This window comes from Corvus moneduloides, chromosome 27 (genome assembly GCF_009650955.1).
Source record: "Corvus moneduloides isolate bCorMon1 chromosome 27, bCorMon1.pri, whole genome shotgun sequence".
NCBI classification, from domain to species: Eukaryota; Metazoa; Chordata; class Aves; order Passeriformes; family Corvidae; genus Corvus; species Corvus moneduloides.
In genome coordinates this window covers 341,153-366,833 of record NC_045502.1, presented here as the reverse complement: position 1 = coordinate 366,833, position 25,681 = coordinate 341,153, and the positions used below count along the sequence as shown (strand labels likewise).

The window sequence follows — 25,681 nt, the reverse complement described above, 5'->3', positions numbered from 1 at the left end:
AGGTTTCTCCTGGGGCACTTTCCGTGGGCACCGCCACGTCCCATGGCATGGGACACACCACATCCCTGATGCCACCAAACTGGAGCAGGGACACGAGCAGGACTGGGCAGGGAATGCTCAGTGCCAGGGGGTTTTCCCTTGCCTCTGCCATGGGACCCTCATCCTTTCTCCCAGCGCTGTGGGTGTGAGCAAGCCAGATCCCAGGGGTCTCATCTGGGAGTGGGATAACCACCCTGATGGTCCCAAGCCACACCCAGCTTGCACCGACCCCATGAAATCCTTCCCACCCGATCGGAGGAAATCGCCCAAAACTTGGATTCGAGGAAGACGCGGGTGCACAGCTGTGACAGAATCCCACCCTTCAGTCCCGTGGTGTCCTGGCAGGGACCAGTGTCCACACCAGCGTGGCAAAGCCATGTGCAGATGGCTGTGCCTGCCAGCCCATCCTCAGGGTCTGGGTGAGGCACAGGGATGAGCTGGCAAGGGAGAAAGGGGCTGGGAACCCACCTCCTGCCTCTCCAAAATCCCAGCCAAAAGCCATGGCACTGCTGGTGGGCAGAGAAGGATTGAAACCCCCCAGGTCCCCCAAGTCTAGAATGATTCCTAAGTCCAGCCCGGAGCTCTCTCTGGGACACAGGAGCAGAGCTGGTCTCTCCTGGGATCCTCACTCACCACAGGCAGCATCTCCCTCGCTCCCTGACAGAATGATCACGGCTCAAAGTCCCCAGCCACATGTATTTCCACCAATTCACTCTGACAGGCAGAAAATCGCCCCAAATATTTCATCCCACCTTGCTCTGACATCACCCCACCTGGTCAAGGCCAGAGATTTGAGACACAACTCCCCTCCACCCTGCCATCACTTATTCCCCAGCACCCATCCCGTGATCCCTTGACACCCGCAGTTGCTCCCCTTTCACCCCTTTGTGCCGCATCCATCGCAGATCCTCATCCAAGTACAAGGAGCACAAACTCCCCCACAATCCTGAATTCCAGGGCGAAGATCCCCTCACCTGGGCGAAGCTTTCACTGTCCATCCCGTTCTCCGTGTGCATGGACATCATCCTTGGAGCATCCACCATGGTTTGCTGAGATTGAGACTGAGACCTCGGCACGCCGAGCTGGGGCTGGGAGGGCTTTATCATCTCTGATCCCTGCGGAGGAAGGCCCTGCGTGCCAGCGCCAAGGTCATTGGCTGGGCACCGCGCGGATGAAGACGGGATTTTAGCAGCAGTGGTGTAATCCCGGAGCCTTGGGATGAGAATGACAGAGCTGTCTGGGATGAGATGCTCTGTGGAGGGTCAGGGCTCCTCCTGCCCCACGCTGACACCCCCACAGAGGTGCACCCCGTTCCGCACCCCTTGGCACGGCAATAAGGAGCAGCCAGATCATGGATCAGCCCCGCATTGCTCTGTCCCTGTGGGGGTGACCTCGCTTGCCCCCAGCCCAAATTTCAGTGCAGAGAGTTTTACTGAGGAATCCTCTCTCCTATTTCGCAGAGAGGGAAAATAAAATGGAAAAATCCCCTGCTGAGGAAGGATGGATGTGTTTGGAGGGGCTGGGAGCCCTGAGGCAGAACGAGTCCGTGCGGCCCCAAGCCTGCTGGAGACCCATCATGCGTGTGCAAATGTGAGTTGCGTGTGAGGGCACACGTGGGACAGGGACACGTGGCCTCCCACATGGATCTGACCCGGCAAGGGGCTTAATTGGGATCTGCGGCATCTGCCATGGCAGCAGCGGCGGCTCCTGTGCTTGTGAGGAGCTTTGAGAGTCCTGGAGAATTCCAAAAACCCGGATGGGGGATAAAAGAGGGGGAAAAGAGCTGCCTGGCTCCTCCCCCACCCTGTGGCTCCGTGGGTCCATCCCTACGTGACAGTGGGCACGCAGGGCCCCTCTCCCTGCTGCTGAGAAGAGCTGCCAGGCAAAGAGGGTTAAGGTTGAATCATTTATTAATTCTAACAGAGATTATCCAGCTCGGAGGGCCCAGCAGCTCCAGCAGTCAGTGCTGGAGGGTTATCTGGGATGGGAAAGGCAGGAATTGCTGTCGGGGAGGAGGAGGATGGAGCTGCAGCCCCAGGTTTTCCCATCACAGAGAGGGACAGGCTTGAGAGAAGGGGTAAAGCTCGGATTTGGGAGCAGCAGGCTCCAGGCTGGGCTTAGGCACCACCTGTATGGGCTAAAGGTTAAGACCAGACCTAAATCTTAGTCCAGGTGCTGAGCTCAGCCCCAACCCTTGGTCAGGTGCTGTGTGAGCTGGGGGAGCAGGGTGGAGCTGAGCTCCAGCCCTGGTCCCATCCCTGTCCTCATCCCTGCCCCTATCACCATCCTGATTCCTGTCCAAATCCTATTCCCATACCCATCCCTGTCCCCATCCCATCCCTGCCCCAACCCCTGTCCCAATCCCATTCCCATCCTCATCCCTGCCCTGTCCCATCTCCATCTTCATCCCCATCCCCATCTCAAACCTGCTCCCATCCCCATCCCTGCCACCATCTCTGTCTTGATTCCCGTTCCCACTTCAACCCCATCCTGATCCTTGTCCCCATCCCATCCCATCCTCGTCCCTATCCCTGACACCATCCTTGTCCCCATCCTGGTCACTATCTCATTCTCAAACCCTTCTCCATCACTGTCACTATCCTCATCTCAATCCTAGTCCCTATCCCGTTCCCTTACTCATCCCTGACCCCATCCCTGTCTTGGTTCCTGTTGCCATTTCATCCCCATTCTGTCCCCATTCCCATCTCTATCCCTGACACCATCCATGTCCGCATCCTGGTCCTGTGCCATCTCCATCCCCATCCTCATCCCTGTCCCTGTCCTCATCCCTATCCCCAGCCTCATTCTCATCTCCATCCCTGTCACCTTCTCTGTCCTGATCCCTGTCCCTATCTCACCCTTGTCCTATCCCCATCCCCATCCCTGCCCCATCCCTTACACCGTCCTGGTTCCTCTCCCATCTCATCCCCAATCCCTTTCCTGTCCCAGCCCCAGTCCCAGTCCCAGTCCCAGTCCCTGTCCCTGTCCCTACCCATCCTCATCCCATCCAATTCTCAGGGCACATGGCTGTCGGTGACAGCCCAGGACTCATCCGGACCCTGGGACAGCCAGACCCCCACCCCGTGCTGTGCCCGCATCCACCTGCCTCATGATGGGGGTTTGACAGCGCCTTCATCCAATGGAAACTTCTTTTATCTCCAAAAATTCCTCTGCGCTCGGACGGGGAAAACTCCGACTGCTCCAGGCTGGGATCCTCCCTCCGCCGCCCACAGCTCGCACAAAGGCTCCTTCACCCGGGACGGACAGAGCCGCCTTTGTTCATCCTGCTCCGACCGCGGCCGGCACGGCAGAACCGGCACCGGCCCTCCGGCTGCGCCATCCGCTTCCCGGGAATCTCCAGGAATGAGGGAATCCGTGAACCGCGAGAGCTGGGTGGTGGGAGATGAGCGCTGGGGCATCGCTGCTTGTGCCGGATTTACTCCCTCCCACCAGTGCCAGCAGGATTTTAGTCATTATTTGGATTTAACCAAGCCAGGGTTGTTTAATATCCCCCTGGAATAACGGGTGGGGTTGAGGGGATCCAAGCGGTGCCGAGCCCCACAGCCCGGCTGTCCCTGCCGGAATCCTCGCTGTGCCAATAAATCCCTTTATTGTCTCTCCCGCCTCATGGATAATCCAGCCATGGCGGGGGTGAGACCTGCCCCTTCCCGGCGTGGGACTCCCGGGAATCTCGGTGGGTGGCCGGGACAATCCCCACCCTCCAGCGCCCCACCCCCTGCTCTTCATTACAAAAGGGGGATAAATAATCCCTGCATAAGGAGGGGTTGGGGGAGCGAGTGCCTGGGATGCAGCAGGATGGCGATGCTCCCTAGGATGTCCCTGGGATGTCCCCCGGACCCACGAACGTTGCATTGGGAACCTACCCGGCCACAAATCCCACGGCATCGACCCCAGGGCTGGATTGAGAGGCAAACGCAGCCTCTGGAAGTCCCTCACAAATATCCCCTCAGACTTTTGGGTGAGCCGGGAAAACTGAGCCAGGAGAGATCTCTGTGTCCCTCATGGGAGCACCGGGATACTTGGCAAAGATAAGGCACCTGGGAGATGCGGTCCTGATGTCACCAGCAGCACCAATAGCAGCAGGAGAGAGGATTTCATTACTTTAATGACAGCATGAAGTTTTCCAGGAGCCTCCCCGTCCATATGAATACCTGCACTCCCGCATTTCCCTGCACTGGCAGCTGTGAGCTCATCCCCGGACACCCAGAACCCACTGGAAGTGGGATGGGGATCCCGGTGCCAACCCAGGCTCGACTCCTGGAGAGCTCAGGGAGCAAGTTATGAATGATGCCAGAAATCCCAGGATGCGTCCCATAGAACAGGTGTCCTGGGATGTGTTTGGCAGCACGACAGGGAGGAGGATGCAGAGGTGGAAGTGGCCGGAGGTGTTGCCACAGCTCCATAAAACCCCTTGGAACATTTTATTCCCACTCTCCCCACCCATGGCCAGGATCTGGGCAGCACACAGCCAGCACAAGGCCGGCAGCTCTGGCAGGGACCAGACACTTTCAAGACATTTGGGACCATGCCAGGAAGGACTGGGTTTAATCCCATGCCAGCAGCTGCCTCAGCCCCGGATTAGCCCTGGCACCGTCCCCCTTCCCAGGCCACCCCGCCACAGTAACTGGAAACCCGTGGGGCGTTTTTCCAGTCTCATGATGTTGGCAAATGTCAGATCCTTGATGGATCACTGGCACTGGGGTGGGTGGCATGGGGTGACCCCAAAGGGGTGGAGACACCTAGATTTAGGGAGCAGCCTGGGATGGAGCGTTGGGACCTGGTTGCTGCTCTGTCCATGCTCAGAGAGGGAAAATGAGAGGGATAACTGAGCCTGAGGGGTTGGAAAACAACATTCCCAATGGGCATTCCCAAAACAGCAGCCCCAGAGTTGTTGGGATGATGTTTCACAGGAGTTCAGCCTTTTCCAAACTCCCATCCCTAACCGGGACCCCTCATCACCCTGCCCCCTCATAACTGTCACCCTAAAAAACACAACCCCTGAAAAATGAGATCCCTAATAACAGTGACCCCAAAAAATAGTGACCCCTTAAAAATGTGGGCCCTAATAACTGTGACCCCTAAAAACGATGATCCCTAATAACCCCAAATGCTAATAATTGTAACCCCTAAAACTGTGACCCCTAATAACCCCCAAACCCTATTAACCATGACCTCTAATAACTGTGTCCCCTACTGACCCCAAATCCTAATAACTGTGACCCCTAAACACCCTGACCCCCAATAACTGTGACCCCAAATAACCATGACACACCCAGTAACTGTGACCCCAAATCATCCCAATCCCCAATTCCTTCTCCACTGGCTATGCTCATTTCCCTTCAGAGGAACCCCATTTCCACCAGCCCCTTCTCCACCCCCCACCCCACATTTTTCCCCTCAATATTTAATCCCCCTCTGTTCAACTTGGAGCATTTCCCAGCTCTTCCCAACACAAAGAAGGAACAAACCCAGCTGGGGCGTCCAACGTGTGGTGAGCACAGGTGAGCAGCTGGGCACAGGCCCATTTTTGGCATGACTTTACACCTCCCTGCCCTCAGATTAATTTGTCAGATGCCAGAATTATGCCCAGATCGGGGCAGGAATAATGGGATTATCCAGAGCCTGCTGTGGGATAGGGAAGCTCATTACAGAGCATTAAAGAGAAGAAAATTGGGTTTTTCTAAGTTCTTAGAAAAACCTCGATTAACTTCCAGGTGCCTCTGAGGCTCATTTTAGGGTCATTTAGGGGTTTCTTTACAATTTGCTCTGCACCCTCACTCTCCTTATGGACGCAGAATGAACTTCCAGGATCCCGGAGCAGCGGGGGATGGTCTCCAGCCCTCGAAGGTGCTTCCAGGTTTGGGGAAACTGAGGCAGCCCCAACCCTGCACGTCACCATAGAGCACCCACTCCCTCCTGGAGCCCCCAAAACCCCCAGGAAAACCAGGATAAGCCCCCTTGGAGGGCGTTTCCCCATGAAAACACCACAGGGGAGGGGAAATCCATCCCGGTGGTGAGACTGGGATGAGGCTTCCTCCATGGTGGATAACCCAAAGTGACCTTTTGGAGGAAAAAGGGAGGTTTTACCATTTTTTCCCAGCCTCCCTGAGTTTTGCAGCATGTCAGGGACTAACACTGCCACCTACCGAGCCAGGCCTCGTGGTATCAAACCTCGCATTTCTGTTTTCCCCACCCAAAAGTGCTTCCCACGTCTTTAGGAACACACCAGGCCTCTCAAACCAACCCATTTCTCTCTGGAGTGAATCCAGGTGCCCATCCCATGCCCATGCCCATGCCCATGCCCTCAAATGTCCCTCAGCGTGGTTTTGGGGGGCGTTTTTTGGGCTCAGCTCTTTGTGGATACCAGGCTGGGATGGTGGGTGAGGAAACTGAGGCAGAGCCAGCGCTTGTCAGGCTCAGACGAGTCCCACCTGTGCCTCGTTTGGTCTTGGATATTTAAGGCCCTTTTCCATCAGTTTCCCCCCCTCTTTTGAGTGTCAGCTCACTGGGTGCAGCTTCGTTCCTTTTGTGGGATGGGGGAGCCCAGCAGAGCTGGGGGGTGGCCAGAGGTCCTGGAGCCCTCAGGGGTCTCAGAGCCCTCAGAGGTCCTGGAGCCCCCAGGAGCCCTGGAGCCCTCAGGGTTCTCGGAGCCCCCAGGAGCCCTGGAGCCCTCAGAGGTCTCGGAGCCCCCGGGGATCCCACAGCCCTCAGAGGTCCCGGGGGTCCTGCAGCCCACGCCGCCCCCCGAGGTGCTGGAGGGGCTCCTGAGGCAGCGCTTCGGGCCCCTGCCCTGCCCGGCCACCATCGCCCGCCTGCGGCGCGGCCCCGACGGGGCCTACGAGCCCACCGGGGACCTGGCGGAGGTGCTGGAGCGGCGGCAGGCGGCCAACGCCAAGGAGAGGGAGAGGGTGAGTGACCCCAAAACCTGCTGACCCCCGCCCCAAATCCCACCCGGGGGGCTGTGTCACATCGTGGTGGCACCCAGGGCGGCTCTAGGTGGGGACGCCGGCAGTGCCAGCACAGGGGGGGTGTGGGGGGACTTTGCATTTGGGGGGTGGGTTTCATCCTGGAGGGCCTCAGTTAAATTTTAGGAGTGCTTGGTTTAATCCTGTGTTGGTCGGTTTAATCTTGGGGGGCTCTGGTTAAATTTTAGGAGGGGTGAGTTTAATTGTGAGGAGCCAAATTTGACCCTGAAGGAGTGGCTCTAATCCTGGAAGGGCCCTGTTTTAATCGTGGGAGGGCCCACTTAAATTTCAGGAGAGCCTGTTTTAATCCTGGGGAGCTCTGGTTAAATTTTAGGGGGGCTGAGTTTAATTCCAAGGAGCCCAGTTTGATCCCGGGGAAGAGGGAGTTGGTTTAATGGAGTGAAGTCTGGTTTAATCCTGGAGAAACCCCAGGTTAACCCTGAGGGACACGGTTTAATTATGGGGTCCAAATTTAATCCTGGAGAGGTTGGTTTAATCCCAAGTACCCAAGTTTAATTCTAGGGTGCTCCAATTTAATCCTGGTAAACCCAGTTAGATCTAGGAGGAGCCAGTTTCATTCTAGAAGGGGCAGAGTTAAATTCTGAGGTCTCAGTTTAATTCTAGGAGAGTCATGCTTAGTCCTGGTGAGTCCAGTTTAACTCTAGGAGAGCCTAGATTAATCACGGAAGGGGCCAGTTTAATTTTGGGGTCCCAGTTTTAATCCTGGGATGGGGCCTAGTTTAATCTTGGGGAGCCCAGTTTTATTCTGGAAGGGTCACAGTTTAATTCTAGGTTGAATTCTGGTCAGCCCTGTTTAAACCTGTGAAGGCCCGAATTTAATCCTGGAGACCCCAGCCTGATTCTGTGAGGGACCTACTTTAACTCCCAGGGGTAGTTGAATCGGGGGGGTCAGTTTAATTCGGGGGTGGGGGGGACCCCCCATTTTGATTCTGGGGAGGTCTGGTTTATTCCTGGTGAGCCCAGTTGAATCCTGGGGGTGGGCCCAGTTTGATTTTAAGAGATCCCAGTTTGATCCTGAGGGGGTCCCCTCTCTGTGTCCCTTTGGGGGTCTCTAACCACGGTCCCTTTGGGGCCCCCCTCGGTCTCTGCCCGGCTCCCCGGGGGTCCCGGTGTCCCGCAGATCCGGAATCTCAACACGGGGTTCTCCCGGCTCCGGGCGCTGGTGCCGCTGGTGCCGCGGGACCGCCGGCCCAGCAAGGCCGACACGCTGCGGGCGGCCGCCCAGTACATCCGCCTGCTGCGGGCGGTGCTGCGGGACGCGGGGGGCTGCCAGGTGGGTACCCCAAAGCCGGCCCCCCAGAATGAGGGATTTGGGGCGGCTGATGGAGGCTTCGTTGCTGGTTTTCACCTTGGAATTAATAATTCAATTTGGTTTTAATTATTAAGTTTTTGTGGGGCACCCCAGAACTGAGGCCTGGTCTCCAGCCCCCCCCCCCCCCCCCCCCTTTATAATATGGAATTTGGGGGGGGGCTGATAGGGGGAGTGCCGGGTTGGGGATGGGGTATATGGAGCAGGGACAGATTTCGTCTAATTTCTTCTAATTTTTCAGTTTGGAATTCAGTTTAAGATTAACAATAAATGTAATTATCTGGGGGTGACATCCCAGAACTGACCTCCAGCATCTGGGGACCCCAAAACCGACCCTCCACTTCCAAACTCCCCTATAATGTTGGGGTTTGGGGAGGCTCATGGGATTTTTTTCTTGATATTTTTCAGCTTGGAATTAATTTAATAATAAAAATTAAATGGAATTATTATTTGAGGAGGGGCCTTAAAACTGACCCCCACCTCTGGGGACCCAATCTTCCTGACACCCCCCCTACCCCCCCCCCCCCCCCCATAATGTGGGCTTTGCGGGATTTTATTCTTGTTTTTCAGGTTGGAATTAATTTAAAAATTCAAAATAAATTGAATTGTTATTGAGAGTAAGCCCCAAAACTGACCCAGAACCCCCCTATAATGTGGGGGCTTGGGGGCCTGGTGGAGATTTTCCTGCTTGAGGTTTTTGAGGTTGGAATTAATTTAATAATTAAATTGAATTATTTAGGGGGGGTGGGGGGTGGATGTTATTATCGGGGGGCCACCCCCCAATTTTAATATATTTTTAAATTCCCCTTTTCCCAGGAACTCAAGACTGAGCAGGAGCTGGGGGACACTGGCGGGGTGTCCCTGGGGGGGCCTGGCAGTGCCCCCCCATGCCCGTGGGGACCCCCCCTCCTGCCCCCCCAGCCTGGGGTACTGCCAGAGGGGGGGGGGACGGTGAGTGGGGGGCACACGGAGGGGGCAGAGCACCTTGGGGGGGGCACCCTGGGAATTTGGGGGAGCACCTGGGTGGGGGTGGATCAGCTCGGGAGAGGCACCTGGTGGGGGGACAGAGCACCTTGGGGGACTCCCTGGGGGTTTGGGGTGTCACCTGGGTGGGGATAGAGCAGCCGGGGGGGGCACCAAGGGGGGGACACCCATGGGCTTAGGGTTTGGGGGAGCATCTGGGTAATACTGACATAAACAAGGGGGGCTTCAAATCACCTTTTCCCCCCAAAATATTCCAAAGGTGAGAAAAGTCTTAATTTTTCTCTTTTCTTTAAGGTTTTTCCTGACATCCCTAAAAATCCGGGGGGGCCCGCGGGGGTCCCCCCCGAAGGCCAAGTTCAAGGCTTCAGCCCCCATTTTCGGGGTCACACTCCTGTCCTGGAGTCCTGCACCCCATAAAACCCGCACCCCAGAATTGGGGGGCAGGGGGTCTGTCACCCCTAAAACGCGGGGGTTGGGGGGGAAGAGCTGTAATTAATTGCTTTATGAAATTGTAATTAGTAATTAGCTGCTCCTCCCCTCCCCAGGTAAGGGCTTATTAATGGTTATTAATATAAACCAAATCAACTGCATGATAAGAAGGGATTGTCGGAGCGTCAGCGCTGGGTTTGGGGGTCCCCCCTTGTTTATTTGCAGGGATTGAGTTCCCGGGGGGGTGCGGGGGGGAGGGCGGGGCGGGGGGAGGTGCGGGGACACGCGTGGTGTGTCGGGGGGGGGCGGCCCTTTGTCAGGATGCTCTGAGGAGGAGGAGGAGGAGGAAGGTGGGTGATGGCAGCAGCCCCCGGCCGCAGCATCCCTCGGGGGAGGGGGGATTTGGGGAGGGTGGGGGGAGGCTGGATGACCCCCCCTTTTCCGCACCCCACCCCCAGCTGCCTGCATGCAGGTGTGGGGGGGCTGCATCCCACCCGTCCCCCCTTTCCCAGGCCTTCATCCCTCGGTGGTACCCGACCCCACCCCTCCCCCCATCCCCACCCCTGAGGGGGGGAGATGCTGCGGCCCCCCCCGGATCCATCCCGGTTTTCATCCCGATTTTCCCTCTTCCCCCCCCCGCCCTGCGGCTGCCGCAGCGGCGCTGGGCGCGGCGAGGGCGGAGGCGGGGGGGGGATGCTGGGAGGGGGAAGCGTTGGGGGGTCCTAGTCCAGCCCCCCGAGACCCCCCCGCCTTCTCCCGGGGCTGCTCGGGCCCTGCTGCCTGGGGTCACCGGGGCCCCCCTGGATTTATCCCGGCCATGGCCCCCCCTTCCCGCTGAGCCAGGTGCGCTCCGAGCACCAAAATTTGTGGGGAGTCCCCTTCTGCCCTGAGCGATGGGGGGACTGGGGGGTCGCCCCCCGGGATTTGGGGGACCAGCCCCACCCTGTGTTTTGGGGTGCCCTGGGTTGGGGGGTCCTTGGCAGCAGCATCCCCGAGGCGCTCGGTGACGGTGACCGGGAGGGGATGGGAGGGTCCTTTTGGGGTCCGCGGGCAGGGAGGGAGGCTGGGAACCCCCCCAGGTGCGGCGGCAGCACGGCGCCGCCCCCCGATAGTGGGTGACCCCAATTCGGGACTGGGCTCGGGGAGGAGAGCCCATGGGTGTGCTGAGCTGTGCCCGTTCCCAGCCGCGGCTCCCGTGGGTGACCCGAGCTGTGCCCCACGGCAGCTCCCATCCGTGCACCGAGTGGCCCTCGTTCTCAGCAGCCTCTCCCACTGGTGCGCGGAGCTGTGCCCGTTCTCAGCCGCTGCTCCCATCGGTGTGCCCAGCTGTCCGTCCGCAGCTCCCACCGATGCGCTGAGCTGTGCCCGTTCTTGGCTGCCACTCCCATCAGTGTGCCGAGCTGCCCGTTCTCAGCTCCCATCAGTGTGCTGAGCTGTGCCTATTCTTGGCCCCTGGTCCCACCTATGCACTGAGTTGTGCCTGTTCTCAGCTCCTGCTCCTGTCGGTGCGCTGAGCTGTGCCCGTGCTTGGTGGCTGCTTCCATCGGTGCGCTGAGCTGCGTCTGTTCTCGGCTGCGGCACCCGTTTGTGTGCTGAGTTGTGCCGTTCTCAGCCGACGGTCCCATCGGTGCGCTGCGCTGTGCCCGTTCTCAGCTGTGGCGTCCTCACAGGGGTGTAACCCAGCCTGGGCAGTGCCACCAGCCGGGGACTCCCCCCATGCCGAGTGTCCCCAGCCTGTCCCCTCGTCCCCGCAAGGCGCCGGGCAGGGCGGGGGCCCCGCGGGCCTTATCAGCCGGGCACAGCCGCGCGGTGTTTTCGGTGCTTTCTCCCAATCTGTATTCCGGGAGTGACGCCGCGTGTCCCCGCGTCCCGCAGGATGAGCACGGCCGCCAGCCCCGAGCCCCTGCCCGAGCCCCCCGCCCCCGGGCCCCGCTGCCCCCCCCAGGAGGACCCCGAGTTCCTGCGGGCGCGGAGCGGGACCGGGGACCTGCGCCAGGACTTCAACCTCATGGAGCAGAAGAAGCGGGTGACAATGATCCTGCAGAGCCCGGTGAGCCCCCGGCCCCACGCTGGCCCCCCCAGTCCCCAACCCCCTCCCGCCTGTCTCCAGCCCCGTCCCACCTGTCCCCAAACCCTGTCCTTCGTGTCCCCAACCTCTTCCTTTGCGTCCCCAATCCCATCCCTCCTGTCCCCAACCCCAGCCCTCTTGTCCCTGGCGCCATCCTTTGTTGTCTCCGCCCCATCCCTCGTGTCCCCAAGCTAATAGTTGTCACCACATGGTGGTGCATCTCCCCACCTGGCAATGTCACTGCCACGGTGAGCTGTGCCAGCAAACCAGTGGGGTCGCTGACACCACCAAGACGGTAATGCCACCAATCTGGTGGTGCCACTATTGCCACTCTGTCACCAAGCTGGAAATGTTACTACCGCCAAGCTGGTGATGCTGTCACCACCACCATCACTGTGCCACCAAGCCAGTGGTGATACTGCCACCAGGCTGGTGATGCTGGCACCACCACTGAGCCACCAAACTGCCAGTACCACTGGTACCAAGCCAGCAGTGCCACCACCACCATGTCACCGAGCTGGCAGTGCCACTATTGCCATGCCACCAAGGCGATGCTGTCCCTGACACCAAACTGCCAGTGCCACCATCACCGTGCCACCAAGCCAGCAGTGCCACTTCCACTGAGCCAGTGATGCTGCCCCCGCCCCAATGTCCCCAACGGTCCCATCCACCCCGCTGTCACCTTGTCCCCGGTGCCGCAGTCCTTCCGGGAGGAGCTGGAGAGCCTGATCCAAGAGCAGATGAAGAAGGGGAACAACTCATCCCACGTGTGGGCACTGCGGCAGATCGCTGACTTCATGGCCACCACGTCCCCCGCCGCCCTGCCCACCTCCCCCATGGGTACGCGGGGCTGGGGACGGGGCGGTTTGGGGACACTCACAAGGGGTTTAATTGGGGGGGGGGTGGGAAAAGTCTCAAAACATTGGGGGCCACCAAACCTTTGGGGTCACAAAAACCACTGCGACCTTCAGGGGCATCAAACGCTTTGGGACCACCAAACCTTTGGGACCTTGAAGACCCCAAAAACCTTTGGGGTTATCAAGCCTTTGAGACCTTTGGGGCCCGCCAAACTGTGGGGCCCCTAAACTTTTGAGATCCTGGGGACTCGTAAACCTTTGAAATCATCAACTCCTTGGGATCTTGGGGTGCCACCAAACCCTTTGAAGACCACCAAATCTTGGGGACCACCAAACCTTTGAGGCCTTGGGGACCTCCCAAAACTTTTGGGGCCTTGAGGACCTTGAGGTCCAGCAAACCCTTGGATCCACCAAACCTTGACAGCCACCAAACCCATTCCCTCAGCCCTCTGCTTCCCTGTCCCTGGTGACCCCCCCGTGGTTTGGGGGAGTCCCACTGCTGATGGGGGGTCCCCGATCCCCAGGGCTGGCGTCGGTCACCCCCATCAATGACCTGCATGGGACGGAGGGGCCGGCACTGGCCAAGGGCGAGCGGCTGATGCGCTGCAAGGTGGGCAGCATCCACCGGCTGCTGGACCTGTACGGCTGGGCACAGCTGGGACATGCTGCCGTCACTGTGAGCACCCCAACACCAGAATGGGGGGCTGGGGTTGTCTTGGGGGGATTTGGGGTTGTCTTGGGGGGATTTGGGGGTTAATGGAGCTTTTGGTACCTGCTGGACCTGTATAGGCTGGGCACAACTGGGACATGCTGCTGCCACTGTGAGCACCCCAAAACCCCACAGGAGATCTGGGGGTTTGGGGGAGTTGGAGGAGGTTTGGGGTTGGTTGAGGAGGATGTTGGGGGAATTGCGGTTATTTTGGTGGGATTTGGTGGTTTTGGGGGGCTTGGAGTTTGCTGGACCTTTTCAACTGGGCAGTTAGAGCACACCACCAACACCATCAGCACCCCAAAACCTGTATGGGGGGACAGGAGGGTTGGGGGTGTTTTGGGTTTGGGGAGGAGTTTGTTAAGGAGAATGTGTTGTGTATTGAGGTGTGGGATTTTGGGTGGATTTTGGATTGAGGGTGGCTGTTTTGTGGTTTTTTGGGGGCGAGTTGGGTGTCTGGGGGGGTTTTGGATGGTTGAGGTTTGGGGAGTTTTAGGACTTGGCGTTCTTTAGCGGGGTTTTGGGGGGTTTGGTGAATCTTACAAGGTTGGGAGCTGTTGGGTTCCTAGAGGGATGTTGGTGATTTTAGGGGCTCTTGAGGGGTTTTGGATATTTGAGGTGGGTTGGGATTTTGAGGGTTTGTGGGTTGTTATTTTGGGTCAAAGTCTGTGGGGGTTGGAGGTTTTGGGGTTGTTGGGTTCCTTCGGGGTATTGGTTGGGAGGGGAGTTTCAGAGATTTTTTTAACGGTTTGGGGGCGATCAGAGAGGTGTCGGGGTTCAGAGGTGGTGTTTATTTGGGGAGATTTTTGGGGTGTTTCTCACCGCACTCCGTCCCCCATGGCAGCTGCGGGTCAGCAAGGAGCAGGAGCACTTCTTGGTGGCCCCGCAGGGGCTGGCATGCAGCGAGGTGACAGCGGCCAGCCTGGTGAGCCTCCCCTTCCCTCCACGGGGCTGCCTGGGGGGGAGCAGCCCCCCCTGAGCCCGCTGTGCCCCCCAAGGTGAAGGTGAACGTGCTGGGGGCCGTGGTGGAGCAGGGCAGCACCGGCTTCGCGCCCGACGCCCGCAGCTTCAGCCTGCACGCCGCCATCTACGCCGCGCGCCCCGACATCCGCTGCATCGTGCGCCTGCACACCCCCGCTGCTGCTGCTGTACGGGCTGCAGACGGGGGAACGGGGCTTGGGGGCCTTTGGGGAAGCTGGGTTCAGGGGGGATTTGGGAGGTTGGAAGGGTGTTTTGGAGGGGTAGGGGGATTGGGGGTTTGGGGAGGTTGGGTTTTTTGGGGGGACAAGGGGATCTTGGAGATTTGGAGGGGCTGTGAAGGACTTGGGTGCCTTGGGAGTTTGAAGGGGTTTGGGGGATTTGGAGGCATTGGGAGCTTTTGGGAACACATGAAGGGTTGGGGTGATTGGGTGATGGAGGTTTTCTGGGGGTTGGGGTTCTTTGTGGGCAGTTCATTTTTGGAAAGATTTTGGAGTTTGGGAGGTGGGGAGTTTGGGGAAATTTAGGAAGTTGGTTATGGAGGGATTTGGTGGGGTTGGAGATTTTTGGGGAGGTTTTTTTGGGGGGTTATGGGATTTTTGGAGAGGAGTTTTGGAAGGGTTGGGGGTTTTTTGTGGGGGTGGGCTTTTTATGGGGTGTTGGTGTTTCTTGGGGGTATTTGGGGTTCCTTGGCCCCCCTGCCCTGTTCCCCCCCGTGCCCAGGTGTCGGCCATGCGCTGCGGGCTCCTGCCCATCTCCCGCGCTGCTCTTCTCCTGGGGGACGTCGCCTACTTCGACTTCCGCGGGGAGGTGGAGGATGAAGCTGATCGTGTGGAGCTCCAGAAGTGCCTTGGGCCCACCTGCAAGGTGAGGGGACACCCCGGGGGACGCGGGGGTCACCCCCCCATCCCCTGCCCGCCCCGCTGACGTCCTGCGCGGGTGCTGCAGATCCTGGTGCTGCGGAACCACGGGGTGCTGGCGCTGGGGGACACAGCTGAGGAGGCTTTTTACAGCATCTTCCACCTGCAGGCCGCCTGCGAGGTCCAGGTGAGCGCGGACCGTGGGGTGAGCTGCGTGTGGGCCCAGCAGCCTGTGCCAGGAGCATGCCCTGAGCTGTGCCAGCTCTCAGCCCCTCACTTCCATCACCGCTGAGCTGTGCCAGGTCTCACCCCTGTTACTCCCCCGGGTGCCAGCGCTGGGCACAGGGGTGGCTGTGGGGCTCGTCCCCAGCGTCCCCAGCTCAGCGGTGCCCGGTGCCCACGCAGGTGTCAGCGCTGGCGAGCGCGGGTGGCGCGGAGAACCTGATCGTGCTGGAGCGGGCCCAGCAGCGCGTGCCCCACGGCCTGGGCGCCGTGCGCCGCGCCGGCACCACCTTCGGGCCCCTGCACAAGAGCCGCCTGGGCGAGCATGAGTTCGAGGCCCTCATGAGGATGTTGGACAACCTGGTGAGCGCCAAAACCCATCCAATCCCCCTCAAACTGCGCTCCAACCCCTCGGTTTATCCCCGTGTTCCTGACTCCCCGCTCTGCGCTTTTCCAGGGATACCGCACGGGCTACACGTACCGCTACCCCTTCGTGCAGGAGAAGAGCAAGCCCAAGAGCGATGTGCTGATCCCCGCCACCGTGACAGCCTTCGTGTTCGAGGAGGAGCCCGCCGGGACCCCTGCCCTGCGCCAGCACGCCCAGAAGCAGCAGAAGGAGAAGACAAGGTGGCTCAACACCCCCAACACCTACACCAGGGTCAACCTGGCTGAGGAGCCGCAGGGCAGCGCCGGTGGCCAGAGGACAAAGACCACGGTGAGGGGCAGATGGGCAGACAGGGGCTTGGGGATCAACAGCCAGAGAGGTGGAGGGTGTCCTGGTTATTGAGCCCGCTAAAATCTGGGATGTAGGAAGTCCTAGGGATCCGCCTTCATCCCATAACAATGATTGTTTTGAAATCCCACCTCCCCATTCCAGTGGGGCCGAGTGCCATCGGCTTTATTGGGGTCTTCCCTCTGTGCAAGATGCATTTATTTGGGTCTCCTCTCATTTACTGGGGTCTCCTCTCATTTATTGGGGTCTCCCTCTATGCAAGATACATTTATGGGGGTCTCCGTTTTATTATCAGGGTCTCCCCTCTATGTAAGATGCGTTTATTGCAGTCTCCCCTCTACGCAAGATGCATTGTTTGGGGTCTCCCCACATTTATCAGGGTCTCCCCGCTACATAAAGTGCCTTTATTGAGGTCTTCCCTTCTACACAAGACATGTTTATAAGGGTCTCCCCTCTATTATTGGGGTGTCTCCCTCGTGCAAGATGCATTTACTGGGGTCTCCCCTCCATGTAAGACCAGTTTATTGAGGTCTCCCCTCTACACAAGATGCTTTTATTGGGGTCCTCCTCTATTATTGGGGTCCTCCCTCTATGTATGATGCATTTACTTGGGTCTTCCTTCTATGCAAGGAGTCTCCATTGCGGTCTCCTTTCTCCATTGGGGTCTCCTTTCTCCATTGGGGTCTCCCTTCACCATTGGGGTCTCCCTGCATTTATGGTGTTTCCCCTCTACTACTGGGGTCTCCTGCTCCCCAAAACACCTTTCCCGGGTTTCCTTCCCCGGCCCCACAGTGGCTGAGAGCAGACGAGGTGGAGAAGGGCAGCAGTGGGACCCCCATTCGCATCGAGAACCCCAACCAGTTTGTGCCGCTCTACACAGACCCGCAGGAGGTGCTGGAGATGCGCAACAAGGTGGGGGCTGGGGGACAGGGGGGCCTCGGGGTGCTGGGGGGGGTTATCCCTGTCCTTGGAGGGGGATTTATCCCTGTCCTCACCCACAGATCCGGGAGCAAAACCGTCAGGACGTGAAGTCAGCCGGGCCCCAGTCACAGCTGCTGGCCAGTGTCATCGCCGAGACCAGCCGCAGCCCCGTATGGCACCTGTGTGACCCCGTGTCCCCAGCCCTGTGACAGACACCCCGTGTCCCCAGCTTGGTATTCCCAGCCCATGTCACGCCAGTCACAGCTGCTGGCCAGCGTCATCCCTGAGACCAGCCGGAGCCCGTTATGGCACCCGTGTCACCCCATGTCGCCAGCCCATGACACCCCATGTCCCCCGTCACAGCTGCTGACCAGTGTCATTGCTGAGACCAGACACAGTCCTGTCACCCCGTGTCCCCCCCATCTTCCCACTGTATCCCCAGGCCACCATCACCCCATGTCAGCTCTTGTCCCAAGCCCCACACCACCCCCCATGCCCAGCCCCAAGTCCCCCTTCCCAGAGCACCCAGCCTTTCCCTGGCTCCCCAGCATTCCACAGGTCGAGGGGCAGTGGCACCACTCCGAGGGCAGGGGGGACACTGCTCAGGGTGGGGGGGCTGACACAGCTCCAGAGGGTGTGGCACCTCTCCGGGGGGGTGACACCACTCTGGGGGTCTGTTTCAGTCCACTGAGAGCCACTTGGGGGATGCAGAGGCCAAGGAGGGCCAGGAAGAGGCTCCCCCCGAGCCAGAGCCCCCCAACCCCTTCAGCCAGCTCACGGACCAGGAGCTGGAGGAATACAAGCAGGAGGTGGAGAGGAAGAAGCGCCTACAGGGTAGGAGAGACAGCCCAAAATCCCCAAACAGCCCTGGGTGGCACTGAGGGGACCTGGGGCCAGCATGTCTCTCTGTGGCAGGTGATAAGGACGCGGCAGCAGAGGAGAGTGGGGCTCCGCCACCAGAGCCACCCCCTCCAGAGCCCCCAGCGCCTGCAGAGCCTACGGAGGGTGAGTGGGGTGACGAGCACCCCAAAACGAGGGGTGGGGTCCCAGTGAGCAGCAGGAGTGGGGGGACAAGGGCAGCTGTGGCCAAACCGCGTTGAGACGCAGCTCGCTGTCACCTTGTGTCCCCTTGCCTGTCCCCGGGGGCTCTCTGCTCCAGAGGGGCCAAGCTCCAATGGGGATTCATGGCAGGAGGATGTGAGTGTCTGTCGGTGGCTTTGTGGGGTGCAGGGGACGCCCCTGTCCCCCATCCCAGTCCTCACGCTCCGGCGGGTGCGATGGGCCCGTTGTTCCGATCCACAGCGGGTGCCGGGGCGCGGCTCGGGGCTGCTGGCTCTGCCATGGTGTCTCGTGGTGTCTGTGTGTCTGTCTGTCTGTCTCCACAACGTCTCCTTTCTCTTTCCTCCCCGTGTGCCTGTCACCCAAGGAGTTATCCCTGAATCCCTGGCGCCGTAGTAAGTACGGAGAGGCCACCCCGGACGAGGGACACGGGCTCGGGGGGATCTTCGGTCTCCGTGGCCCACTCCAGCCCCACTCAGGGGAAATCCCTTAGGAAATCCCTTGGGGAATCCCTCCTTGTTGTTGCTTCCTGCTTTTCCTGCTGCCTCTTCCCGGCTCTCCATCCCACATCGCTTGTTCCCGCAGGGAGGGGGGAGGCTCGGGGAAGTGGTGCCTGTGGCAGGACAGGATCAAATCCAAGCATTCTCTACCTGTGGAGGCCAAATCCTGCTCCTGCCCAGGTCCCACTGGAGATCTGAGGGGATAAAATCCCCACAACACCAGTGCTGCTGCCCCAATTCCCTGTTCCCTCTCCCCTTCCCAAGGTGATAAGAAGGCCGATGGCAGCCAAGCCCCCCCTGATTCCACTGCCAAGAAGGAGCCACCAGCGGTGGTGAACGGGAAGGATGAAGAGCAAAGCACTGAGGAAAACCTTGGAAAAGGAGGGACAGACCGGACAACCCCCAATGCTGATCAGGATGCCCCCAAGGAGAAGGAGACAGTGACCAGCAACCCTGTGTCCCCTGACGGTTCACCCTCCAAATCACCCTCCAAAAAGAAGAAGAAATTCCGGACCCCATCTTTCCTGAAAAAAGGCAAAAAGAAGGAAAAGATTGAATCTTGAGTCTCCCAAGGCCTCGCGCGTGGCCATCCCGGGGATCCCCGGGATCTCTGAGACCGGGAGCGCCGGGGCGGGGGGCAGCTCCTGCCTCGTGCGTCTGGCCGAGGCGCGGCCCAAAACCCCCGGATTCTGGCTGTTTTCCGGGTCCTCCTGGCACAAGGCACCTCGTCCCCCTTGTCACCCGCCTCTGGAGGTGGCCACCGAGCTTAGAGAGACTGTGGTCCCCGTTTGGGGAAATTCCCGCTGCATCTCCCTCCCCACTTTCCCTCCTGGGCTCCAGCCCCTTCCCACCATGGGCCGAGGGTTGAATTTTCTCCACCAGAGCCCAGATCTGCTTGATTTGAGGAAGAAAAGGGTGTTTTGTGGTTATTTTCTTCACCTTCTGTTTCAAGCTCTGCTGGAATGGCGCTGGCTTCATCCCCAGGGAAAACTGTCCATCGCTTCGCCAGGAGAATGGGATAGAGCTGAAGGCAGGGGATTGCTTTTCCTGAAGGAGAAGCTGAGATTTTTCCTTCCCAGATTGTGATCTTCCTCTCGCTGGGCTAAAGAATCACTTCATCCCCTTCTCCTGGTACCCCCACCCTGTGTCTTCCCCAGCCAAGGAAGAGCAGCAGGATTTCCCACCACTGGAAAAGCCCCCACCTCACTGCACGACCCGCACCTGGGAAAATAGGGGAAAAAAACTCCGGAAATTGTCTGTGTTATTTAAAACTGAGCAAAACTCACTCACTAAGTGCTACTTCGGGATGAACACACGCTGCCAATTCCCGCTGGCCTCCGCTCACAGTGACCCTGTCCACGCCGGATCCCTGCTTTTCCCAGCTCTGGATTCCCAGCACAAGTTCAATCCTTCCTGGCGTTCCCTTCCCTCCCAGCATTACAACCTCCTGGCCAATCCCTTCCCAGGAAGAGCCGCAGCCATGCCGATGTTCCCCACGGCCATTCCAGCGCTGGGATTTGGGGACAAACCAACGGGATCAGCCCCTCACCCTCCCAGTTTCCTGGGGTGCTTGCCCTGAGCCTTCCTGCATCCATGGAGTCCTGTCCAGGAGGTCTGGAATGCCCCAGAACACCCCCCATTTGTGCTTTTCTCACCCCAGCAGGATTTTCCCATGTGCCATCACTGTGGTTTCAAACCTTTTTGCTGGTGTGAGACAGCTCATGGGGGTTGGATCCCTCTGGAAGAGCAGGAAGCCCACAGAATGGGGGGTGCAGGCAGGGACTGGGGCACAGAAAATAGCAGAGAGACCCCCCAGACAGGGATCTTGCCAGAGCCCCATGGCCAACTTGAGCCTGGATTCTGGGGAGAGCCTTTGTCCCCCTGCCCAGTGTCCCCCCACAGGTCCCCATCCCACTCCTGCAGGATAGGGGGGACCGAGGGGACACACTGAGCCCCTAAGCCCCCTCTGCATCCCCAGCCCTGTCACCGGGGGGGCTGTTCCTCACTGCCACTGATTTTAAGGCTCTTTGAGGCCATTTTTGTCCCTGGGCCTGTTCCCCCTTCGTGACCCAGGGCAGCAGAGACAGCTGTGTCACCTCCCCGGGGTAGCACCGTCACACCTGGGGGGAATTCCTGAATGACAGCACTGCCACACCCCCCAGCCCAACCCGGGGGCTCCCCCGGGGGTTTTGTCACCCCTTTGTCCCTGGGAGTCTGTCCCCAGGGCCTTTGTCACCCCTTTTTCCAAGGGACACTGGCTTAGCGGTGGGATTGATTTCGCCCTCCCATGAAATTCTGGGGACTTTCAGGTAGGAAGGGACGAAGGCTCCAGTGCCACCATCATCACCATGATGAGGGTCCTGGCTGCGCAGCTGGAAGGAGACAGGGCCAAGATCCCATCCCAGGACCACCCTTCGGGAAATTCCCCCACCCTCCCTCCCCTCGATCCAGCAAGGCTCAGGGTGTGGGTCTCTCCAGGGGCAGGCAGGGAGGGGCAAATCCCTGCTGCGGGGCCTCCGCATCTGCACCTCCCCTGGAAAACAGAGGCTGATCGCATGTTGGCAACGGGGAACGGCAAGTCCAGCTGGACTCAGCATCCGTCCTCCCACCTGGGGCTGCCCAGGAGGGCCCCGGTGGCGGTGGGGGTGTTGAACCCCGCGGAATGCCACCGGGATGTGGCATGTCCCCGCGTGTGACAATCGCGGCCGGGAGCGCGTGGAACGCCGGTGTAAATAAACCCCGTGTTTGGCACCCGGCAGCGCTCGGAGACTGAGGGGCGAGGGGGTGGGATGGGGATGGAGGTGGTTGTGGGGATGGGATGGGATGGGATGGGATGGGATGGGATGGGAATGGAACGGGTCGGGGACGGAGTGGGGGCTGGGATGGAGGTGGAGAGGGGGGTGGAGCTGGGGATGGGATGGGATGGGATGGGATGGGATGCGTCGGGGATGCGTCGGGGATGGGTCGGGGATGGAGCTGAGGCTGGCACGGGGGTAGAGGTGGAAATGGGAAGGGGCTGTGGGGCTGAGGGTGAGGATGGGATGGTGTCACGGTTTAGGAATGGCACTCCCCAGTTCAGTGCCCTCACTGAGACGGCCCGGAGCCGCTGGCACTGGAGGTGCCGCACAGGGGGAAGGTTCCAGCAGCTCCTCAGAGAAGCCCCTCCTGAGCCCCCCCACTACCAAAGCCAGGCACAGCCGCAGACACGTTCGGACTCCAGGCCGGGCCGGCACCGGCCTGCGCCCGCCTGCTCGAACCCGGGGCTCCGAACCGAGGGTGCGGCGGGGAAAGGCCGGGCCGGGCCGGGCAGGACGCAGCGAGCGAGCAGCGGCCAGCGCACGGTGACGGCCCCGCCTTCCTCCCCTCCCCTTCCTGCCGTCCCCTTCCTGCCGTCCCCTCGCTCTCCGGGCTGGGCGGGCTCGCGGGCCGGGGCTGATGCGGTGCTGATCGGCTCGGCCCCCGCAGGCTCGGCCCCGCTCCGGGCCGTCGGCGCCGGGGGAGCCCCAGGGCGGGGCTGAGGGGGACCATGGGCCGCAGCCGCTCCCGGTCACCGCCGCGGCGGGGTGAGGGGGCACCGGGGGCACCGGGGGGGCAAAGGAGCCCCGGGGGAGGTCGGGGGGGACCCGGGGGACGGGGCACGGGGGGAGCCGCGTGGAAGGGCCGGGCCCGGGGCTCCCCCAAACCCGCGGGCGGGGACTGAGGCCCTCAGGGCGGGGGGCGGCGGGGAGGCCCCGGTTCCTCGCTCTGGGGAGAGCAGAGACCCCCTCCCTCCTCATCCTTATCCTCCTCTTCTTCCTCCTCATCCTTCTTCTTTTCCTTCTCTCCTTCTCTCCCTCCTCTTCCTCCTTCTTTTCTTTTTTCTCTTCTTCCTCATCTCCTTTACCTTCTCTTCTCCCTCTCCCCATCCTCATCTTCTCCTCTTCTCCTCCTCTCCTCCTTCACCTCTCCTTCTCCTCCTCTCCTCCTTCTCCGGCTCTTCCCACTCCTCTCCACCTTCCTCAGGTTTTTGGGGACCATCACCCTATAGCTGGATCTCCCCTTTCCTGGCTGAGCCCCCTCCGGGTGATTTCTCCCCGGATGATTCCCCCCGCTCCAGGTGGAGCTTTTTCCTGCTGCTCTTTCCACTCCTGGGGATGCCCATAGGGGTCCCTCAGCCCAGAACTGCCCTGGGGGGTCAGGGAGGGCTGGGAGGGGCTGTCCCGGGGTGTCTGCTTGGGACCTGGGATGTTCTGCGGGGATTTCCTTTGGGAAGCGGGCACGGAAGCAGGAGCTGACCCTTCCCCGGGCAGAGCGCCGGCGCTCGCGCTCCACGTCCCGGGACAGGGACAGGCGGCGGCGGGAGCGATCGCGGTCCCGGGACAGGGACAGGAGGAGGAGCCGGTCCCGCTCCCCACACCGGAGACGATCCAGGTGAGGGCAGGGACCACCCAGGTGAGGGCGGGGACTTTCCGGTGAGAGTAGGGATGATCCAGGAGAGAGCAGGGACACCAGCATGGGGTGGGCACAGCTAGGTGAGGGCAGTGTGAGTGACCCAAGGACGATGGGAGCTCCAGGTGGGATTTCCAGGTGGGAATTGCAGCCCCACCTCGTGTGCCCCAGCAGGTCCCCACGCCGGCATCGCTCCAGCTCTTCATCACCGGCGCGACCCAAGGAGCGCCGGGATGAGGAGAAGAAGGAGCTCAAGGACTCCAAGAAGGAGCGGCAGATCACAGGTGAGGGGGGATTTTTCTCTTGGAACACTCCCAGATGCCCTGTGGGGCCGGGACCAGCCCAGGGACACCCAGATTTTGGGAATCCCAGCCTGAATTTCTTCCCACAGAGGAGGATTTGCAGGGCAAGACAGAGGAGGAGATTGAGATGATGAAGATGATGGGGTTTGCCTCCTTTGATACCACCAAGGTGAGCGCAGGCCCGGGGCCACTCCTGGGGGCTCTGCTGTGGCACCTGCCCTGTTTGGGGATAATCCATGGGGTTTTGGGACGTTTCTCCTCAGGGGAAGAAGGTGGACGGCGCCGCCAATGCCTACGCCATCAACGTGTCCCAGAAGAGGAAGTACAGGTGTGTCCCCCCTCCTTTGGGATAGAAAGAGGATTTTGTTTTGTGAGGTAACTGTGGCCTCTGTCTTATGGTGATCCGGCTTCCAGGCCTTGGGAAAACGGGAATTTTGTGAGGTTGAGACACAAAAGTAGAGGTGACAGTTCTCCAGATCCCCCTGGGAATGGGGGAATCAGGATGAGGAGTGAGGAGCATGTTAGGAACAGGTGGGATGTGCCCAGTGAGGCCTGAACAGGATGGGAGCAGCAGGAAGCGACGCTGTTCCCCTGGTTTATTCCCAAAAAACACTCAACTTTGTCAATTCTGTTCCCCTTCTGATGGGAGCCTGGGGGTAGGGCCAGGCAGTGCTGGTAGGATCCTCACACAGCCCAGCCTCCGGAGCAGCTCCTCGCTGGGAGCCTTCCTGCCCATTTCTCGGTCAAATCCATGTGGGACTGGGGTCCCTGTGGCCACTGAGTCCCGTTCCCAGCCTCCCCCAGGTATTTTTGTCCCGATTTCCCTGGATCCAGGGCTGACTCTGGCTCCATCCTCATCCAGGCAATACATGAACAGAAAAGGAGGATTCAACAGGCCCCTGGATTTCATCGCCTGACACTGGGACATGACTCCCACCACGGAAGGATTTTGCTTCCCTGCACTCTCCTGGCTGGCTCTGATGCTGGATTCCAGTGGAATTTGGGTTGTTCCCAACAAATCCCACAGCCAGAGCCACCACAAGTTTCCGTTTCCCGGGTTTTTGTTATTATTTTTTTACAAAAAAGGTCGGTTTCTGGCTGGGATTTTGCTGTGTTTTCCCTGCTTTTGGTTTGTTTCCCTGTTAATAAAACCCCAGATCTATTTTTTTCCTTTATTTTTTATCATTCAGAGATAAAGCAGGGCCTCGATTCCCCCTCACACAAATCCTTGGGAATTGATACCATCTTGGTTTGACCCCTGACCGGGGTGGGGGTGTCCCAGCTCTGGGGGGGTGTCTGTTCCTGTCCCAGGGGCCCCTGTCCCTTTTGGGTCCCCGTTCCTGGGGGATCTGTCCCCATCCCGGGGGATCTGTCCCCATCCCGGGGGGTCTGTCCCCATCCCGGGGGGGGGGAGTCTGTCCCCGTTCCCGGGGGGGTCTGTCCCTGTTCCCGGGGAGGTTCTGTCCCCATCCCGGGGGGTCTCTCCCCATCCCGGCGTCCCTGTCTGGGGGGTCTGTCCCCGTTCCCGGGGCGGTTCTGTCCCCGTCCCGGGTTCCCTTCCCGGGGGCTCTGTCCCCATCCCGGGGGGTCTCTCCCCATCCCGGGGGGGGGTCTGTCCCCATCCCGGGGGGTCTGTCCCCATCCCAGGGTTCCTGTCCGGGGGGTCTGTCCCCATCCCGGGGGGTCTCTCCCGATCCCGGGGTCCCTGTCCGGGGGGTCTCTCCCCATCCCGGGGGGTCTCTCCCCATCCCGGGGTCCCTGTCCGGGGGGTCTCTCCCCATCCCGGGGGGTCTCTCCCCATCCCGGGGTCCCTGTCCGGGGGGTCTGTCCCCATCCCGGGGGGTCTCTCCCCATCCCGAGGGGTCTCTGTCCGGGGGGTCTCTCCCCATCCCGGGGGGTCTCTCCCCATCCCGGGGTCCCTGTCCGGGGGGTCTCTCCCCATCCCGGGGGGTCTCTCCCCATCCCGGGGTCCCTGTCCGGGGGGTCCCCGCCGGCCTCACGTTGCCCCACGTAGCCGAGGCTCCGCCCCCTTCCCCGTCCGGCCTCGCCATTGGCTCGGCGGCAGGAAGTGAGTCAGGGCAGCGCGTGCGGCCAGCGGGGCGGGGCCGGCTGTGTGGGCGGGGCGCCGCGGGGGTTCGGACCAATGGCAGGAGGGCGTGGCGCTCTCGTCCAATGACGGCGATCGGGGGCGTGTTCTCAGGCGCGGCCACGCCCCTTCCCGACCGCTCGTGGAGAGGCTGGGCGGGGCCGCCCCTCATCCTCCAATCAGCGGTGGC

General features: G+C 60.3%; 4 protein-coding genes across 5 annotated transcripts in view; 3 read left to right on the top strand and 1 right to left on the bottom strand.

Annotated features, from left to right (window-relative positions):
- LOC116435514 (hexokinase-2) overlaps positions 1 to 1,555 on the bottom strand; it is a 35,558-nt gene extending 34,003 nt beyond the window's left edge. The window contains exon 1 of the mRNA XM_032091895.1: positions 1,014 to 1,555. Within this exon, the coding sequence (XP_031947786.1) occupies positions 1,014 to 1,145 (132 nt within the window). The 5' untranslated portion in view covers positions 1,146 to 1,555. The remainder of the gene's footprint in view (positions 1 to 1,013) is intronic.
- An 864-nt stretch (positions 1,556 to 2,419) lies between these two features.
- Positions 2,420 to 8,936, top strand: FIGLA (folliculogenesis specific bHLH transcription factor). Its single transcript, XM_032091944.1, has 2 exons — positions 2,420 to 6,968; positions 8,167 to 8,936. Exons 1-2 carry the CDS (start codon positions 6,594 to 6,596, stop codon positions 8,422 to 8,424), a joined length of 633 nt encoding a protein of 210 aa, XP_031947835.1. The 5' UTR covers positions 2,420 to 6,593; the 3' UTR covers positions 8,425 to 8,936.
- A 2,693-nt stretch (positions 8,937 to 11,629) lies between these two features.
- On the top strand, positions 11,630 to 21,426 carry ADD2 (adducin 2). The gene is made up of 14 exons (XM_032091898.1): positions 11,630 to 11,818; positions 12,538 to 12,676; positions 13,218 to 13,369; positions 14,247 to 14,327; positions 14,401 to 14,550; positions 15,104 to 15,247; positions 15,329 to 15,427; positions 15,646 to 15,825; positions 15,920 to 16,177; positions 16,988 to 17,107; positions 17,197 to 17,286; positions 17,800 to 17,950; positions 18,032 to 18,121; positions 18,940 to 21,426. Exons 1-14 carry the CDS (start codon positions 11,645 to 11,647, stop codon positions 19,236 to 19,238), a joined length of 2,127 nt encoding a protein of 708 aa, XP_031947789.1. The 5' UTR covers positions 11,630 to 11,644; the 3' UTR covers positions 19,239 to 21,426.
- Positions 21,427 to 22,095: 669 nt separating this feature from the next.
- SNRNP27 (small nuclear ribonucleoprotein U4/U6.U5 subunit 27) lies at positions 22,096 to 24,580 on the top strand. 2 transcript variants are annotated; one of them, XM_032091939.1, is made up of 6 exons: positions 22,096 to 22,238; positions 22,965 to 23,085; positions 23,278 to 23,387; positions 23,495 to 23,574; positions 23,669 to 23,733; positions 24,268 to 24,580. In XM_032091939.1, the coding sequence occupies exons 1-6, from the start codon at positions 22,202 to 22,204 to the stop codon at positions 24,320 to 24,322; spliced, it is 468 nt and encodes a 155-aa protein (XP_031947830.1). In that variant the 5' UTR covers positions 22,096 to 22,201; the 3' UTR covers positions 24,323 to 24,580. The 2 variants fall into 2 exon arrangements, with proteins under 2 accessions (XP_031947830.1, XP_031947829.1); XM_032091938.1 differs by having other exon boundaries at positions 23,275 to 23,387.
- The last annotated feature ends 1,101 nt before the right edge of the window (positions 24,581 to 25,681 follow it).

Coding starts and splice junctions, on each gene's coding strand:
- FIGLA (XM_032091944.1), top strand. CDS start 6,594: ATGGGGGAGCCCAGCAGAGCTGGGGGGTGGCCAGAGGTCCTGGAGCCC. Junction 6,969..8,166: donor ACGCCAAGGAGAGGGAGAGG/GTGAGTGACCCC, acceptor GGTGTCCCGCAG/ATCCGGAATCTCAACACGGG.
- ADD2 (XM_032091898.1), top strand. CDS start 11,645: ATGAGCACGGCCGCCAGCCCCGAGCCCCTGCCCGAGCCCCCCGCCCCC. Junction 12,677..13,217: donor CCTGCCCACCTCCCCCATGG/GTACGCGGGGCT, acceptor CCCGATCCCCAG/GGCTGGCGTCGGTCACCCCC. Junction 16,178..16,987: donor GCCAGAGGACAAAGACCACG/GTGAGGGGCAGA, acceptor CCGGCCCCACAG/TGGCTGAGAGCAGACGAGGT.
- SNRNP27 (XM_032091938.1), top strand. CDS start 22,202: ATGGGCCGCAGCCGCTCCCGGTCACCGCCGCGGCGGG. Junction 22,239..22,964: donor CCGGTCACCGCCGCGGCGGG/GTGAGGGGGCAC, acceptor TTCCCCGGGCAG/AGCGCCGGCGCTCGCGCTCC. Junction 23,388..23,494: donor GAAGGAGCGGCAGATCACAG/GTGAGGGGGGAT, acceptor TTCTTCCCACAG/AGGAGGATTTGCAGGGCAAG.